Here is an 18,612-nt window from a genome sequence, read left to right as displayed (position 1 = left end):
ATTGCATTAAGGAAAACGACCCCTGGAAAAGACCCCGTTCAGCCGGGGCTGACTTCTGAGCAGGGGCTCGTGACGTCACTTCCCCGGCCCGGGAAACCCTGCGCTCCTCCCTTGACGACGTTCCCGTTGCCAAGGTGAGACGTGGCGGGCGGGGGAAAGGAGGAGGAGGAGGGTTCGGCTGTTTCCATGGCGACGGGTAAACAGGAGGCGGAGGTTCCCGGAGCCGGCAGCGGAGGGCGAGATGGTGAGCGCGGGGATGACTCTGACCCAAAAAGGGTGCCGGGGCGCACGGAAGCCCTTAAGCCCCCTAAGGTTATGTCAGCGTGGCCACTTCATCGGGAGGCGGAGGGAGGAGATGCCTGTTGCTCTAGAGAGGCATCGCTGGAGGGGTTTTAAAAAACTTTTCTTAAGGCTAGTTTATTTACACAGCAAATAATGCAACAGCTGAGTCCTGGCTGTTTTAGCAAGTTTAACTGGGTTTAAAAAATAAAATAAAACCCAGCTGAATTGGTTTTTATGAATATAGAAATATATCTCACCTTTAAGCAAACTAATATAGTTTGCTGGGTATCTAGATGTCGGTAATGGGTATATATCCTTTTACTGTTTTTCCAAGCCATTTGCTGTTATTTTCCATGCTGTTTTTAACCGGTTTGATTGTGTTGTGTACATCACCTTGAGACGTATAGGTGGAAGGCAATACATTACTACTACTAATAATAATAAACAAGTGATAAATAAATAAATTTAAAAATATAAGTATGGCTTTGGCTCTGCCCTTCATAGTTGGATGCAACCATTATTATTATTATTATTATTATTATTATTATTATTAGAAGTAGTAGTAGTATACTGCCCTTCATCCAAAGATCAGAGAGCAGTTCACAACATAAAGAATACAAAATGAGAAGACAAAATAAAGTGCATAATAAAAACAAAAACAAAATCCCCCTTCCACAACACATTTAAAAGGGCATCGGATGTCCATCAGCCAGAAGCCTGGTTGAAGAGGAATGTTTTTGCCTGGTGCCTAAAAATATATAATGAAGGTGCCCGGCAAGCCTCTCTGGGGAGAGCATTCCACAAACAGGGAGCCACCACAGAAAAGGCCTGTTCTTGTGTTGCCGCCCTCTGGATCTCTTGTGGAAGAGGCACATGAAAAAGGGCCTCGGATTATGTTTGTGGGCCCGGGTCGATTCATATGGGGAGAGGCGATCCTTGAGGCATTGTGGTCCTGAGCCCCTTAAAGTCAAAACCAGCACTTTGAATTGGGCCCGGAAACTAACTGGCAGTCAGTGCAGTCAGGCCAGGCTCAGTGTAATAAAACCATTTAGCCCCGGTGAGCAACCTGGCTGCCGAATTCTGCACCAGCTGAAGTTCTTCTGAATATGGTTCGGAAACCATATTTGGGATCTCACAGCTTCTTTCTTAAGAATGATCTTTCTGAATGGGAAAGGCCGGCAAATCATTGTGCACGAATCCCTTGCATCTTTCCTTTCAGCGCCACATCACGTATAACTCCAAAATTCTGCTTCTCTTTCCTTCCTGCAGCCGGGCAGTGTATGCTCCTTGGGGGCTACCTCCACCGGCTCATCGGGCCGGTCCCGCTCGCGCTCCCGCGCCCGCTACAGAACCAAGGCTGCCAGCTCAGAAGTGGACGAGAGCCTCTTTGGGCTTGCCAAGGTGAGTACGGAGGGGAGCAATGGCTGCTTTGGGGGAAGAGCATCTGCTTGGCATGCAGAAGGTCCCAGACCTTCAATCCCTGACACCTCCATTTAGGGCTGGGAATGTCCCCAGCCAGAAACACTGTAAAGCTGCTGCCACTATACTGAACTAATAATGGTCTGACTTGGTAGAAAGCAGCTTCCGGTGTTCCTCTTTAAAACAGACCTGTATTTAAAACCAGAAGGACTGAAATAACACTTTATTTTTAGAGGGAAAACAATAAAGCACCTGCTTAGCGTGCAGATGTTCCAGGTTTAATCCCCAGAATCTCTGAAGCTGCTTCCAGTCCCTATAGCCAATGTGTTGCTCTTCAGACGTTGCTGGACAATGGCTTCCATAATCCCTCACTATTGACCATGATGGCTGGGCCTGATGGGAATTGTAGGCCAACAAAGTATGGACGGCATTGTGTTGTTCACTGCTGACGTAGACAATTCTGAGCTAAATGGACCAATGGTCTGACTTTGTTAAATGGCAGCTCCTTTGTTCTCTGAAAAATCTCTTTTTTCATCCTGAGTGACGTTCTTCTTGCTCTGAAATCTCCCCTAACAGCTTAAGCGAAACAACATTGTATTAAACAGTAGCAATCAGCCACAGAAAAGGGAGCGACGACAACACAAAAGTGGAACAGTGGCATTCAAAGCATCACCATGGCTCATACCCAGTGCTGGCGCTACTCAGAGTAGCATTGAAATTCATGGACAAGACTAGCTTAGTACCATCAATTTCAATAGGTCTACTTTGAGTGGAATGAACAGGGAGTTTTATTCAGCTGAATCCTACTCAAGGTAGACCCACTGAAATTAATGGTATGTCCCTTAACTCCAGCGAGTCTACTCTGAGGAAGACAAGCATGGAATACCACCCAATGTACCTGCATCCAATATTTACTGGAGAGTTTGGGGAAATATGATCTTGTAGTGGCTGCTCAAACTCAGTGGCTGCTAAAAGGCTGGTCCATATCTCGGCTTTTAAGCTGGATTGTGATTGTCCAAGCGCAGCCAGAAGAAGGAAGCCAAAAGTGGGAGGGAGAGGGAGGCTGGTAGCGTTCCTGCCAAGCATTTGTGAAGATTTCTGATACCCTCCCTCCTTCCTGCAGAATGTTAACCTGTCCCGCACTGGCAGCCCTATTGTGGTCCTTCGAGATGTGGACTCGGAGAGGAAGTCCCTGGGCTGGGGCCACAAACCGGAGACGATCCGTCTCATCACTCGCGACCTCATCCGGGACCTCATGTAAGCTCTCTAGAACTATGTCTAGGCACTCCCCTCCACAGCTGAAGGCACTGCCCCTCTGAACGGCGGTTGCTGGGAATTCACTAAATATCACGCGGGGTGCCGTCTCTACTGTCTTTCCAGTACCTGCTGAAGACCTTCCTCTTCCAACAAGCCTTTGATGTTGAGTTCTTTCCCAGCCTGCATCTGTATTGGAATCATTTTAACAATGTTTTTTGGAAAGACGTTTTATCACCTGTTCTTTGCTGCCCTGGGATCCTTTGGGAGGAAGGGTGGGATATACGGAGAATAAAGAAATACACTGGTAGGGTGGAAGGCAGTGGGTGGAGCCAGAGTTAAGAATAGGCAGAGCTGCTCCCTGATTGGTTGTATATGAGGCAGGTAGGGACAGGCTGAGAGCAGACAGGATGGTGGGGCAGTGCCCTCTTGGTGCTAAGACCAGCCTTCAGCAGCACAAAGCAGGGCCCCTGAGGGATGTGTCACAGAGGTTGGCTCTTCTCTGTCCCCCAGGACCTGAGGTTCTTTGTTAGGAAATGCCTGGGTAGGCTTTCAGGTGTACCTGAAAGATGGAGTGTCTCCATCCCCATTGTTCAACCTGGACACCGAGGTCCACCTCTGAGGGCCTTCTGGCTTTTCCCTCACTGCGAGAAGCCAAGTTACAGGGAACCAGGCAGAGGGCCTTCTCAGTAGTGGCACCTGCCCTGTGGAATGCCCTCCCATCAGATGTCAAGGAAATAAACAACTATCTGACTTTTGGAAGACACCTGAAGGCACTCCTGTATCAGGAAGTTTTTTAACGTCTGATGTTCTGTTGTGTCTTTGTATATTCTGTTGGAATCTGCCCAGTTAGATGAGCGGGGTACAAAAAAGGTTGTTGTTGTTGTTGTTGTTGTTGACCAAAGGGTGCTTAGGGTGAGGCTAAGAGCTCCTCCTCCCACTTTTCCTTTTTTAAAAATGAAATATGAAATTATTCACCACAGATTTGGCAGTTCTGTGGAATCCCAGCCTAGTCCAGCTTGCAAAGGGAGAGATGAAATCACCGTCTTCTTCCTTTCTCTCTCTCTCACATGCCCAGTGTGCCCAAACTCGACCCGTCTGGAGAGTCCCTGATCATAAGCCCCGAGGACTACCAGCGCATCAAAGACTCGTCCCGTGTCTTCACCAAGGAGGAGCGCGAAGCTCAGAAAGAGGCCCTCAAGGCAGAGCGAGAAGCCACCATAGTACGTAAGGCCGTCCTCGCCACGGCAGAGAACGTCGTTGTTGTTTTTTAATTGCATTTATCTCCTGCCTTTCTTCTAGGGAGCTCAGGGCAGTACACGCTAAGCTCCCCGTTTTATTCTCACAACACCGCTTAGAGGTTTTGTCGCAACCAAGCGGTATATAAATTTTGTTAAATAAACAAATTAAAAATCCTGTGAAGCAGGTAATGCTGTGTGTGTTAGAGAGTGAGTGACTGACCCAAGTGCACTCAGTAAAGCTTCCCGGCTGAGTTAAGATTTGAGCCTGGATCTCCTCAGCACTCTGAACCATTTTACCACGCTGCTTCTGCCCCCAGAGCAAACACATCTGCCCCCTTAACGCAGCTGTTCCAGTCCTGGCCTCCGATCATCATCCAACAGACTTCTGTAACAAATGAGCAGCAACATCCTATGCTCACTCAAGATTCTGAACAGTCTCTGGGGGCCAGTCCCATAAAGGTTTGCTGCAGTAGTCTAATCAGGAAGTCACCGGTTGCACGGGGGTCACTGGCCAGGTCTCTTGCTTGTCTCCATTGTTGGCCCTACTCAGAGTAGGCCCACTGAAATTCATCAGCAGGAGTACCTTGGGTCCATCAGTATCAATTGATCCACTCTTAAGTGGAATGTAGATGTGGCTGACATAAGAGCCCAAGTGGATTTGATTGATTTATTAACTAAAAACATCCATCGCTTTTTACAAAAGGGACTCAGAGCACCTTACAAAGGTTTAAAATGCAGTGGTACCTCGGTTTGCAAACACAATTGGTTCTGGAAGTCAGTACTTAACCTGAAGCGAACTTAATCTGAAGTGAACTTGGAAAGTGGATTAATCCGTTCCAGACAGGTCCGTGGAGTACTTAAACTGAAAATACTCAAACCGAGGCGTACTTAAACCGAGGTATGACTGTACAAAAATGTCATGCATATAAACAGAGGAGGCCTACATCATAGTAAAAGCATTTTTCCAGCCGAAAATCTCAGGTGGGCACCGTTGCCATTATAAGAGAACAAGGGTGGTGTTCATGGTGAGTTCTGGCACCTCTTTTTCTCAGAAAAATAGCATCGCTGAAAGTTTTCATCCACTGAAAACATAGCAAAGAAATACACATATCCTTTCCCCACCATACTAAAGGATGGATACTGGGACAGGATAATAAATAAATAAATCTCTATTTAAAAACCAAAAGCCCGGAAGAGGGAAAAAAATGTCTTGGCCTGGTATTGAAAAGCTAAAACGTTGGTGAATCCTCTTTTTATTTGTGGCATAAAACAAAGACATGAGAAATGACTATGTTTGCGATTACTTTGTAAGCCACCCTGGAAAGATTTTATTGATAAGCAGTATACAAATCTTTAAAAGCCATGAGGGTGGAACCTCCAGGCTGTGGTCCAGTCTTGGCCCGCCAGGGGGTCCGGTTTGGCCCGCAAGGCTGTTTCTCTCAAACCATGGCCACCTGTCGATCACCTGACATCACTGGTGATGTTGGCTGATTGACAGGTGGACCTGGGGGTTCAGTACTACTGGGTGCTGTCTTGCCCAAACTGCGGCCCTCCAGATGTTTTGGCCTACAACTCCCATGATCCCTAGCTAACAGGACCAGTGGTTGGGGAAGATGGGAATTGTAGTCCAAAACATCTGGAGGGCCAAAGTTTGGGGATGGCTGTACTAACACATTCCCTGTGGAAGCATCATGACAGCGGATGACTGACAGGTGGGTGGCACCGCCCACCTGTCAAAGTTGGATGGGAGGAGATCTAGCCACCCTGGCTCACCCAGCCAAAGATGTTCCCTCACCCCTGTGTTAACCTAAGTAAATAAATAAAGAGAGAACCATTTACAGCCCCAGAGTGGCCTGCCCAGCCCTGCTTCTCCCTCTCATCTTCCCTTTCCCCAGGTTGCCGTGAACGAGAGGAAGAAATCCATGAAGCTAAAGGAGATCTTGCGGAAGAAGAATGAAAAGCTGAACGACCTGGAAGAGGAGGCCAAGGAGCGGGCCCAGTACCTGCTCCAGCGGGCCGCCAACATGCGCATGGAGCAGGAAGACGAGATCAAGACTCTTGGCGAGGTAAGGGAGCGAGACGTGGCAGTTCCCCTTAGGGCAGCCTCCTATTTCTTTTCTTTTAAAAATATCATTTATACTTTTCAGGTTTATACAATTCATTAATTTACAAGCATTTTAACATTTCAAAGCTTGACTTCCTTCCCCCTCTTTCTGCGGTTCCTTAAATATATTTTTTAATATCTTCTGCATATCCAAATTCATTCAATTTGCTCATTTAATTATCTACTTTAAAAATATACTCTTATGAAACTGCAGGTTATTGCAATAATCCTGCCGATGTTTTTTATCTGTTTGCGATTTATCTGTAAATATTCAATAAACCATTTCCATTCTTTTATAAAAAGTTTGTTGAAATATACTCGGAGTCGAGAGTGAATTTCATGCTCTTTATTCAGCCCGTAGTCGTCAAAGGAGAAGAAGAGAAGAATGGCTCTTTCCCCAAAAACATCTGCTTATATACTGTACATTATTTACACAATGGGCCTTGCGTGATTGGCTACTTCAGGGCTACACCTGTGGACCAATCAGGTTGTGGATTGACTTCTGCCAGCAGCCTGATTGGCTGCTCCTGCAGGCCAACCAGGTTGCTGATTCACTTCCACCTGGATTTGGATTGGGTGGCTCCTGCGGACCAATCAGACTGCTGATTCTGGATCCTATTGTTCTAGGATTCAGCTCAGTACATAACATTTGTTATCTTGATTTCTTATACTTCCAATAAGTTTCGCCATTTCTGCATATTCCATAAGTTTTCGTATCCATTCTTCCTTTTCTGGGACTTCTGCTTCTTTCCATTTTGGGGGGGCGAGTAGCATTCTTGCTGCTGCCGTAGTAGCATGCATGAATAAATTTCTATACAATTTAGGTAGTTCTGTCCCTATAATTGCCAAAAGAAAAGCAGCCTCATATTTCACATCTCTCCCTGCAGTCACAGGGGGACAGGAATTCCATGTAGGCGAGTGAAGCAGAGGCATATGGGTTCTCTCTGCCCCTCCCTAATGGAGGAAAGGGCTGCCATTGGCTACCAGCCATGATGACTATCTTCTACTTCCCATAGCTGCCAAGTCTCCCGTTTCCCCCGGGAAACCCAACGTTTTTCCAGCTGTCCCCAGCCGAAAAAACGGATTTTTTTGTTTCCCCCCGGTTTATTCTGGCGCGGCGGCCATTTTGGAACTGGGCGGAGCATGCTCAGAAGCAACTTTTGATGCTGCTCTGCCCAGTTCCAAAATGGCTGCAGTGCGACTTCTGGTGTGGCAGCCATTTTGGAACTGGGCACAGCAGCATCAAAAGTCACTTCTGAGCTTGCTCCGCCCAGTTCCAAAATGGCCACCATGCTACTTCCGGTATGCTAATTTCGGTCCGGCCCCTTATTTTTCAGAGAGGAACTTGGCAGGTATGTCTACTTCCTACAGGAAGTAGCGATTGTCTGCCATGGGTTGCAGTGATGGCCACCGAATTGGATGGCTTCAACTTGGATGGAGGACTGGGCAAATTCATGGAGGCTGTCGATAGCTACTAGCCAGAACCGCTATATCCTGCCTCTGCTGTCTGCAGCTGCATACTGGTTGCTGATAATTGCAGGTGGAGAGAACACTGTTGCTCTCAGGTTCTCTTCCAAGAGCGGATTTATTTTAACCGCTGGCTTCTGCGCCTTCCAAGGTGGAACTGCTGGGATCTGGGCAAAAAGAGGTGCCAGGGCTCAGCTCCGGATGAAGCCCTGCATGTGCATTTTGGCCCGCGGCAGCAGCTCCCTTCCGCTCTTTGCAGATCATCCTGGAGGCCAAATGCCACGCCATCCGCGATGCCCAGATCCTGGAGAAGAGGCAGATTGAGAAGGAGATGAACGAGGAGGAGATGCGGCTGGCCAAGATGATGGAGGCAGAGAGGCAGAGGGTCGGCATGATGCAGGATGAGCTGGAACGGAAGAGGAAGGAGGAGAAGTACAGGTGAGAGCCCAGGCTTCTGCGTGACTTCTGGCCAAGGGGTTTCATTGTAGCTCAGTGGTGGAGCACCATTGCAGCGTTGCCTTCCCTGCACCGCGGGTACAATATGCATGTGTGCGCAGCAGCGTGAGTTAAAAGGAGCACACCCCTAGAGAATCAGAGCGTCCCTCTAAACCGTAAAAGAGGCCACGGAGCTGTGAGTCAGGAAGTCCCTGGTTTGGGTCTCACCACTGCTGTGAAGTTGCTACCTGGCCTTAGACAAAGCCATTTGCAATATCTGCAAAGTTCCCATTTGCAATACGGGTAGGGGTGTGTGATAATAACACTGCCTTACCTTATGGGATCGTTGGAACAAAAACAACCAGATAATTCACACAAAGTGCTTTTTGGTAAAAGTACAGTCGTACCTCGGAAGTTCAACGGAATCTGTTCCGGAAGTCCATTCGCCTTCAAAAAGGTTCGGAAACCAAGGCGTGGCTTCCGATTGGCTGCAGGACTCCGGGTTTGCGGCGTTAGGGGGCTAAAATGTTTGACTTGTAAGGCGTTCAGGATCCAAGGTACGACTGTATTTAATTTCTAATTATGAAAATAAAAGCAACAACACATAACCCATTGTTTACCTCAAAGTTGTGCAGAATAAGATGTTACAGATGCCCCTTAGTTCAATAAATCTCTCCACCTTCAGCTGTAAGCCCTTGGTGGTTTTCCCCCATTGCCATCTTTCAGTCACTGATGGATTGCCAAGTATTGTAAAAAGAGAAAGGTTTTGACCTACCCAGAGCTGTTCGAATCTGACAAGTCAGTTTTTCTGCCAGCACTACTGACCAGGCTCTCACATACACAATTCAACATCCAGACTCTCCACAGAACACCAACATTCAGCCATCTCCAAACTCGCCACAGGTAGAAAGGTTAAGAGTTCCTCATGTTATATCCATTGAGGAGGGCCATCCCATATCCCCAGCAGCAGTAACATAGGGGACATAGCAAGTGTTGTTTTATAAAAGAGACCTGCTACAATGACAAGAATCCACCAACAGCATACAAATCAATATGGCTACCCTGATCCAAAACACCCACCCACCCCTCTCACGCATGAAAACAAAGTTCACCACAGCCAACCACAAATGAACAATCACACCCCAACCTCTCTCAACACCAAAGGAACACAAGCGAATAGCAAAGAGAACCTGCGCAAGCGACGCTGACACAAAACCCCACACATACATTAAGTAAAATAGAAAAATCGCCACCCGACCCCCACTCCAACTCACCATTCCCCTCTCTATCTCTTTCCCCCTTTTCTTCCTAATGTAACACTAATGTCTCAACAAATGAAACTCATCTGTAGAAAATGTAACTTTAAAAAAGAGACATTGCACATACTTTTGTAAACCAAGAAATCTTTAATGAAAATAGATAGATAGATAGATAGATAGATAGATAGATAGATAGAGATAGAGGAGACCTGTTTCTCTAAAGACACTGGTCTGAAAGTTGTCTACAGTGTCACCATATATGGAAGAAGGTTCCTTTAAGCCTGCAATCCCTCTAACAATTAGAATCAGAGTCAATTGAGATGTGGAACAATCTCACTGGCATGATATGTCACGTAAGAAGAAATTTAGTGAGGTCTCTCTTATCCTGGCGGAGACAGATTTCAAAGGTTTCTTTGTCCACAAACAATTCCATAGCAGGTTGATAATTTCAGATCCAAGGTTAAAGGGTCTTACCACTCAAAATATTGCCACCCTCAGCTTCTATCCGTGACCTATCACAATAAGGAAACAAAAGTGAAGGAACAAAGTAAGGAAACAATTGAAAGAACATTAACAAAGGTTCCTTCAGTTGCGGCCAATTTCTTGCATGCCTGGGAAATTGTATCTGGCTTCAACAAGAAATACTTCAACAGATTAACGTGATACCACAACTACCTAAGATTGGGAACCTTGGCCGCAATTGGTTCCCTGCACAGAGGAATACCATTCATTGGGTTTCTCTGTGCCGCCAGAACCCATTTTCTCCAAAGGAAAATTCATCCTTCACCTGATTCTCAGGGGGAAGCGTCACCTCCTTGAGCAGATACAGAAGAACGAAGAGATGCGTTCCGTGAATTCTGAGCAGCGAGACCAAGAGGCGCAGGAGATGCTGGAGTACCTGGAGAGGCTGCAGTTTGAAGACGAGAGGGTAAGGGGGCAGGGCCGTAGCTGAGGGGCAGAGCACCTGCACTGGATGCAGAAGGCCTGCAGTTCAATCCCCAGCAGCACCTCCGGTTGAAAAATAAAAGATCAGCCAGCACAGAAGAGTGAGATTATTTCTGTCTGAGATCCTGGAAAGCTGCTGCGAGTCTGAGCAGACAACGTTGAGCTAGTTGGACGAAGAGCTTGGTACGGGGCAGCGGTCCTTCTGGTAAGAATTGGGGAGTTACACATTTGGAGGAGGCCGTAGGTCAGTGGTAGAGCGCCTGCTTTGCATGCAGAAGGTCCCAGCTCTACAGGTAGGGATGGGAATGCCCTCTGCCCCCAAACCCTGGAGAACAGAAGGGCCAGCTTCTCCATACGATTGAGGGCCCCCAACATGCACAATGTTTCCTAGTATGTTTCCTAGCACAATTCAAAGTGTTGATGCTGACTTTTAAAGCCCTAAACAACCTCGGCCCGGTATACCTGAAGGAGCATCTCCACCCCCATTGTTCAGCCCGGACACTGAGGTCCAGCGCCGAGGGTCTTCTGGCGGTTCCCTCACTGCGAGAAGTGAGGTTGCAGGAAACCAGACAGAGGGCCTTTTCGGTAGTGGCACCCACCCTGTGGAACACCCTCCCATCAGATGTCAAGGAAATAAAAACAACTATCTGACTTTTAGAAGACATCTGAAGGCAGCCCTGTTCAGGGAAGTTTTTAATGTTTGGTGTTTTATCGTGTTTTTAATATTCTGTTGGGAGCCGCCCAGAGTGGCTGGGGAAACCCAGCCGGGGTATAAATAATAATAATAATAATAATAATAATAATAATAATAATAATAATCCTGATACTGTGCTGGGCCCTCTGAATATTGAGGGCCATAGTGCCTCAGCCCCCAGGAGCAGGTGCCTTTGCTGAAGAACCACAATGTAGGCCGGCCTTCCTCTACCTTGGGTCCCCAGATGTTCTTGAACTACAACTCCCATCATCCCTGGCCATCTTGGCTAGGAATGATGGGAGTTGTAGTCCAACGGCATCTCGGAACCCAAGGCTGAGAAAGGCGGACCTCAGAAGTATGGGGGAACCACCACAAGTGCCTCAGTCAGACGATCTCCGTGACTGAGGAGAGCAGAAGGAACCGGCGGTATTTCAGGCCCACATTTTGTCCAATGTTAGTCTTGCTCCAAGTAGACCCCTCAGGAATCACGGACGTGGCCTGAAATAGCTGGACCCAACCCACGCTTAACGAGGATGCTTAGCGACTCTTCCGGGTCTCCTCCAGGAAATGGAACGCAGGAGGATGGAGCAGCTGCGGATGCAGGCCGAGATCAGGCGCATCAACGATGAGAACGAGAAGCGCAAACAGGAAATGTTGGAGCAGGAGAGGATGGCCGACCGGCGGGTGCTGGAGTACCAGAGGAAGAAGATGGTATGTAGTGGTGGCAGGACATGTGGGCCAGGGAGAGGGCACCGCTGGGGAAGAAAAAGTGCCTGGGCAAATTTTGGATACAGCGGAAAACTTTCCCAGAGCCAACTCCCCCCTGCCTCGGCCTCCTCTTTGCTAGGGATGGGCAGGTCAGTCTGGGTCAGTTTTGCCTGTGTTCATAAGTCTCTTTCATTTTGCACCGACCTGTGACTTTGTTAAAATATATTTTTAAAAAACTTTGTGAAAATTTACATTATTTTATTTTTTTTTGTACTCCCCCAGGAACGGGAGGCCGAGTATGAGGCTGAGCAGGAGAAAATCCGTCGGGAAAAGGAGATGGAGACGGCCCGGCTACGGGCACTGCAGGAGAAAGCCCAGGATCACCAAGCAGAGCAGGTGTGGCTCAGGGATGTGTTCTTAAAGCACGAAACGGGGCCAGGAGTGCAGGTCATAGAATCGTAGAGTTAGAAGGGACCCCCGAGGGTCATCCAATCCAACCCCCTGCAATGCAGGAATCTCAGCTAAAGCATCCATGACAGATGGCCATCCAACCTCTGCTTAAAAACCTCCAAGGAAGGAGAGTCCACAACCTACCGAGGGAGTCTTTCCCGCTGTAAAACAGCTCTTACTGTTGGAAAGTTTTCCCTTATGTTTAGTCAGAATCTCCTTTGTTGTAACTTGAAGCCATTGGTTCGAGTCCTGCCTTCCAGAGTTGGAGAAAACAAGCTTGTTCCCTCTTCCATGTGACAGCCCTTTAGAGATTTGAAGATGGCTATCGTCTCTTAGTCTCCTCCTTTCCAGGCTATAAACTTCCCTAGCTCCTTCGACCAGTGAATGGGTAAAGTGGACAGCCCACAGTTAGACGATGCTGCTCATTTATTCACCTGTTCATTCCGAAGTATCAATGCCATTGGCAGCAGAGTGGTTAGAACAGAGGTGGGAATTCCGTTTGGCTGTTTGACAGTGGACTGCCTCGGAAGGTGGCGAACTCTCCTTCGTTGGAGCTTTTCAAACAGAAGTTGGGTGGCCAGTTGTCAGGGATTTTTTAGCTGTGATTCCTGCATTGCAGGGGCTTGGATTGGATGACCCTTGATTCTAACAATAACAATAATCTATCTATCTATCTATCTATCTATCTATCTATCTATCTATCTATCTATCTAAATGTAAAAAGGGCATGTGGGTGTGTCTCCACTTTTCACCAAAACCGCTTGACCGATTGAGGTGAAGGTTTGACACAACATTACATGCGAATGTCCGAAGGATCTTATAAAGTTTGCTAAGACAGATGTCGCACCTCCGCCAGGTAAACACCCCCCCCCAAAAAACCTGTTCCAGAACTCACAAATCACCCTCAAGTGCATGCTGGGAGCACAGGAGATGTTGCAAAACAGCACCCTCTAGTGAAGGCTACACTGGTACTGCACCTAGGAAAGCTTCCCTCTCCACAACAACTCGGCTCGGCTTTGCAGACTAGGCCGAGTGGAGGTGGGGGCTCACCTGGGTGGGGGGAGGAGGGGATGGGATAGCTCATGGGTTGGGACAGGGTGGGGGCACTCACAGAGATGAACCACAGCAACGCGTGGCAGGGCCAGCTGGTAGTAATATATTATCTTTACAAAATGTGGTACCCAGAACTGGGCCCAGTACCAGGGAAGCACAGTGCTCCTAGCCCTGTCTCTCTTCTGAAATATGATAAGAGTCTCTCCCAGGAATTGCCACATGCGGCACCTCATGGCCCAGCCAACACACCCTGCTTCCCTTCCATTCCCTCTAGGATGCCCTGAGAGCCAAGCGCAACCAGGAGGCCACCGAGCGGGAGTGGCGCCGGAAGGAGAAGGACGCAGCGCATAAGAAGGCCCAGACGGAAGCCATGCTGAAGCAGAGCCGCTTGGAGCAGGTGGCCCACAAGGAGCACACCTTGGCGGTCCAGGTGCAGCGGGACCGTGCCGAGTTCGAGAGGATCGTCAGGTAGGGAAGCGGGCTGCTTGGCAGTGCGTGGAACGGCCGTGGCGCAGGGGTAGAGGCCCTGCTGTGATAGGATGCATACAAAATGGACGCCTTTTGGAATAATAATTTTCCAGACCCATAAATACAATTCAAAGCTTTACTAACCAGAACTTCTTCAAAACAGGTGCAAGACAATCAATGATACATCCAGGAAGTTGTATAAAGCATATGCATATTCAAGCATGGGTTTCTTCTTCTTCAATATAGAACATAATTGCAATCAGAACAAGAACCAAAGCTCTTTCTCACTCCTAGCCTGCATTAGCCTGCATCCAGCTTAAGGCTATTTGCTCCTAGAGAGGCATCATTCTCACATCCTTTGTGGCTTCCAGAGAAAAACTAACAGGCAACAAACACCCTTCAAGATTTTCAACTAAATATGTTACTCACATGATCTAAGGTTAAACACTTGCATGAAAGAGCAGAGAACACCAACAACCTGTTAGAGCTCAGAGAGCTTCGGTATGCTTCAATTGAATTTTCCAATGTTAAACCCTTAGCAATATACATACAGGTATTTCTCTTTTTCAGTGTGCAATTGAACAATTGCACTTTAAAGGGTCTTTCTCACTATAAGGCAGCTTCCTATATTCCTATTTGCAAGATTATCTTGTATAGTCATTGCGGACTCCTACAAGGCAGTGCTTGCATCACAAGTTTCCCCATCCCTGCTCTGGCCTTCTGCAGATGGTTGCACTGCAGCACAGCCGGGATTAGGATAGCAGCTCCCTCTTCCCGCAAGGTGCCTGAATCCTGCTGCCAGAATTCCCAGTTTTAAGACAGAGATGGGGAATAGGATACAACCAGCAGGCAGGATCCTGACTTCCCTGCCCTCCTGCAGGCCATTTTGACAGGTGGATGGAGCCCCCCACCTGCCAGTCACAACAAAATTTACTGGTGGGCATGGCGGGGTACAAATAATAAAACTATCGCTACAGTGGTGCCTCGCTAGACGAATTTAATTCGTTCCACGGGTCTTTTCTTATAACGAAAAATTCGCCTAACGGATCCCATAGGAATGCATTGATTTTTTTTTAGATTTTTTTTTGCCCATAGGAACGCATTAATTGAATTTCAATGCATTCCTATGGGAAACCGCGATTCGCTAGATGATTTTTTCATAAAACGAATTTGTCTAGCGAGGCAACCTCCGCTCGAAAAATCCTTTCGTTAAGCGGAAATTTCGTTAAGCAGGGCATTCGTTAAGCGAGGCACCACTGTATTATTATGGCTCACACTGAACCTACAAAGAAACATCCTTTGCACTGCCTCCTTCAATTCAGGCTTAGGATGGCAGGTATTGGACCATATCAATATCTGATTTTAAGATAAAATCACACACACACACACACACACACACACACACACACAAGCCACATTCTCAAAATTTGCCCACCTCTGGAAATCAATGTAATCTTTTTTCTCTTTTTTTGATGGGGGTGTTTGCCACATACTAACCCCTGAAACTGGCCGGGTTAAATGCTTCCAGACTTAGTCAAGCACACTCAGTAACTCCTGTTGCCTCCCCTGCCCCAGAATCCAACAGGAACAGATTGAGAAGGAGCGGAAAGAGCACGAGAGGCGTGTGGCTCTTCAGCAGACCCACGCGGACGAGATCCGCCGCCAGGTGCGCGAGCACCAACAGAAGCAGGTCCAGGAGCGCATCGCCATCTTCGAGGAGGGCAAGCGGCTCAAGGAAGAAGCCCGCCGGCGCAGTGAGCGCCTCAACGAGATCAAGCGCAAAAAGCTCGACGAGCTCCGGTGAGGCTGCGCGAAGACCCCCAACCCCCCCCTGTGACCCATTGCCCCCATTTGCCAGGGATCCCAATCTTTGAATCCGTTGCACTGTGCAAAGTCTGGTTTCCTCAGCTCGCACTCTCCCCCTCCCCACCCCCACCCCGGCTATGATTGCATCATGCACGAGGTGTGATTTCAACCTATGTGATTGCTGGCAGGCTGGTTGAAATTGCTCAAGTTAAATCCTAGCAAAGCAGAGGGCTTAAAAGCTCCTTTTGCACCTGGTCTCCTTGGGGTTACCCAAATAGCTTGGTGCTCGGCACCTGAGCTCTGGGAGTACAGGGACATTCTCTCTCTCTCTCTCTCTCTCTCTCTCTCTCTCTCTCTCTCTCTCTCTCTCTCTCTCTCTCTCTCTCCCTCCCTCCCTCCCTCCCTCCCTCCCTCCCCCCCCCCACCAAGCAAATGAAACAACCCCACCCACCCCCCTATTTCTAACAGCACCAAGAGATTTATCTGTGATCATTTCTGGGCATAGCAGTTGATGAAGTATTTCAATAACCCGGAATCTGCCTTTGCCGACCTGGTGCCCTCCAGATGTTTTGGACTACAACTCCCATCACCTGCTGCCAACGGGTCAAGGGTGCCGGGGAAGCTGCAGTGCAGCAGAATCTGGAAGGTGGCACATTGGGCTACAGTTCCCATCGGCCCCAGCCAGCACAGCTACAAGATTCTGAGGCTGATGGGGGCCTGGCTGGGCTGGCCGGGGCTGGTGGGAGTTGCAGTCCAAAACATCAGCACCAGGTCAGCAAAGGCAGGCCCAGAGGAGGGTGACAGAGAGGGTTGCGGAGCATGGGGACCAAGTCCTGTGGGGAAAGACTGAAGTATGTTTAGCCTGGAGGAGAGACAGTTAAAAGGCAATATAACAGAGTCAGCGGCCACCATCTTGGATGGCTTTCTGAGAGGTTTGACAAATTCTAAGGCTCTTATTGGCTTCTAGTCCGGATGGCGATGTTCTGCCTCCGTGGTTTGTTTATTTAATGCAGGCATCCCCAAACTTCGGCCCTCCAGATGTTTTGGACTACAGTTCCCATCATCCCTGACCACTGGTCCTGTTAGCTAGGGATCATGGGAGTTGTAGGCCAAAACATTTGGAGGGCCGCAGTTTGGGGAAGCCTGATTTAATGCCCTGCCTGTCAAGGACTCTCTAGTGATTTCCCACATCAGTAGCCTGACCTTTATTCATAGAATCCATAGAATTGTAGGCAGCCAGGGAGAAAGGCTGTAGTCTCACTTTTCCCCTCTCATGCTAGTTTTCTACGGGCAGGGATATTATTATTATTATTATTATTATTATTATTATTATTATTATTATTATTATTATTAAATTGACATGGGGCAGGGGCATTCAGCCGTGTAATTCCCCCACTCCCTGTGTTAACTGGCACAACCCATGTTCAGCCCCTCCATGAGAACTGGGGCCTTGCCCATCCATGCCTCTGACGCGAGGATGGTCTGCGTGCCCTCTAGTGACCAGCATTTCCTTCTTCTCTTTCTTCTTTGCAGAGCTGCCGGCCTCCCCGAGAAGTACTGTGCCCAGGTGGAGCGCAAAGCCTATGTCCAGTTAGCCCCAGTGCACTGAGTGGGGGAAGAGACCCCGTCACCTGCAACAGCTGTAGACTGTCTACATGTAGCCTAGATTTTCTATTTTCTTACATTCCAAGAGTATTTTATGAATAGACCTATTTCTGGATACATCTGTGTGGATTTGTGTTTTGTTTTGCTTTGCTTTGTTTCCTCCCTTCCCTTTCAGGGCATGACCTAGAAGTTCACGAAGCCATTGGCCCCTTAATTAGGAGGGGTTGAATCTGCCTTTTTCAGTTTCTAATCCCCCCACCCCAACCATTGCAAGCATATTCCTCCACATTTCCACCTCTGTTTGTGATTTATTTATTTTGTAGGGTGTTATCCAACTGAACCTAAGTTAGTCGTGTTTATTAACTGCAGTGGTTCTACTCTGAGTAGGACTAACATTGGATACAGCTCAGGAAGTCCTCATGAAAATTCAGTGGCATTTTAGTGCACTATTCTCTTTTTGCATGCAATTTTGCCGAATAAACACATTTTTTTGTGAAGCGATTTCCCCATATATAATGCATTTCTGCATATTATTTTTGCTAATACTGTATGTGCACACTTTACCCTGGTATGTACATTTGACATTATTTGGCTGGAGACCTGTGAGAAGTGTGAATTCTGAAAGTATTTCGGTTTCTGCATTGAAAATTTGGTTGGCTTTTCTTTAAATGCAAACTGCATCAGATTTCTTCCTCATTGCCATTCTTTATCCAGAGCTAGAATAAGAAACCCATAAAAGTTAATCACCCCTGCCCCAAAATTCTAGCCGCCTCCCCTCTACAGCCTGCATAGAAACACTGGCTAGGAGCATTTTAGCAGGTTGTTTAAAAATAGGTTCAACTAAGTAGGAAGCCTTTGTGGAATGAATTCCCTTCCTCTGTGCCAGGCACAGAAGCCAAGTGCATTGGCTGAAGCAGAGAATGGATGGAGAGATCCACCCTCCTCACTCACCTGTGTGCTTCCAGGCAACCATTGGAATCGGGGATGGGAGGGGAATTTTCTAACCTGAGAACCACATTCTCTCTTAGGGAACTTTCTAGAGGCCACATCTCTGGTGGGTGGGGCCGGAAGAAAAAATGGGCAGAGCACCATCTGTGCCTAGCAGACAGTTGCATTTTTACACAAAAGTAAACCTACAGGCACACACACACCCCCACTTACAAGTGTTCTGCTCGCATGTGGCTCTGTATATGTGTTGTGTTGGGTAAAAAGTAAAAGGTAAAGGGACCCCTGACCATTAGGTCCAGTCGTGACCGACTCTGGGGTTGCGCGCTCATCTCGCATTATTGGCCGAGGGAGCTGGCGTACAGCTTCCAGGTCATGTGGCCAGCATGACAAAGCCGCTTCTGGCAAACCAGAGCAGCACATGGAAACGCTGTTTACCTTCCCGCTGTAGCGGTTCCTATTTATCTACTTGCATTT

General features: G+C 47.9%; 1 protein-coding gene across 1 annotated transcript; it reads left to right on the top strand.

Annotated features, from left to right (window-relative positions):
- The first annotated feature begins 201 nt into the window (after positions 1–201).
- Positions 202–17,685, top strand: CFAP45 (cilia and flagella associated protein 45). Its single transcript, XM_035098504.3, has 12 exons — positions 202–244; positions 1,552–1,683; positions 2,825–2,958; positions 4,034–4,178; positions 6,092–6,262; positions 8,027–8,205; positions 10,260–10,389; positions 11,665–11,811; positions 12,091–12,204; positions 13,586–13,779; positions 15,355–15,579; positions 17,119–17,685. Exons 1-12 carry the CDS (start codon positions 242–244, stop codon positions 17,192–17,194), a joined length of 1,650 nt encoding a protein of 549 aa, XP_034954395.1. The 5' UTR covers positions 202–241; the 3' UTR covers positions 17,195–17,685.
- The last annotated feature ends 927 nt before the right edge of the window (positions 17,686–18,612 follow it).

The sequence above is a fragment of the Zootoca vivipara genome, chromosome 16, assembly GCF_965207765.1.
Source record: "Zootoca vivipara chromosome 16, rZooViv2.hap1.1, whole genome shotgun sequence".
Classification (NCBI taxonomy): domain Eukaryota; kingdom Metazoa; phylum Chordata; class Lepidosauria; order Squamata; family Lacertidae; genus Zootoca; species Zootoca vivipara.
This window is presented reverse-complemented; position numbering and strand designations above follow the sequence as displayed.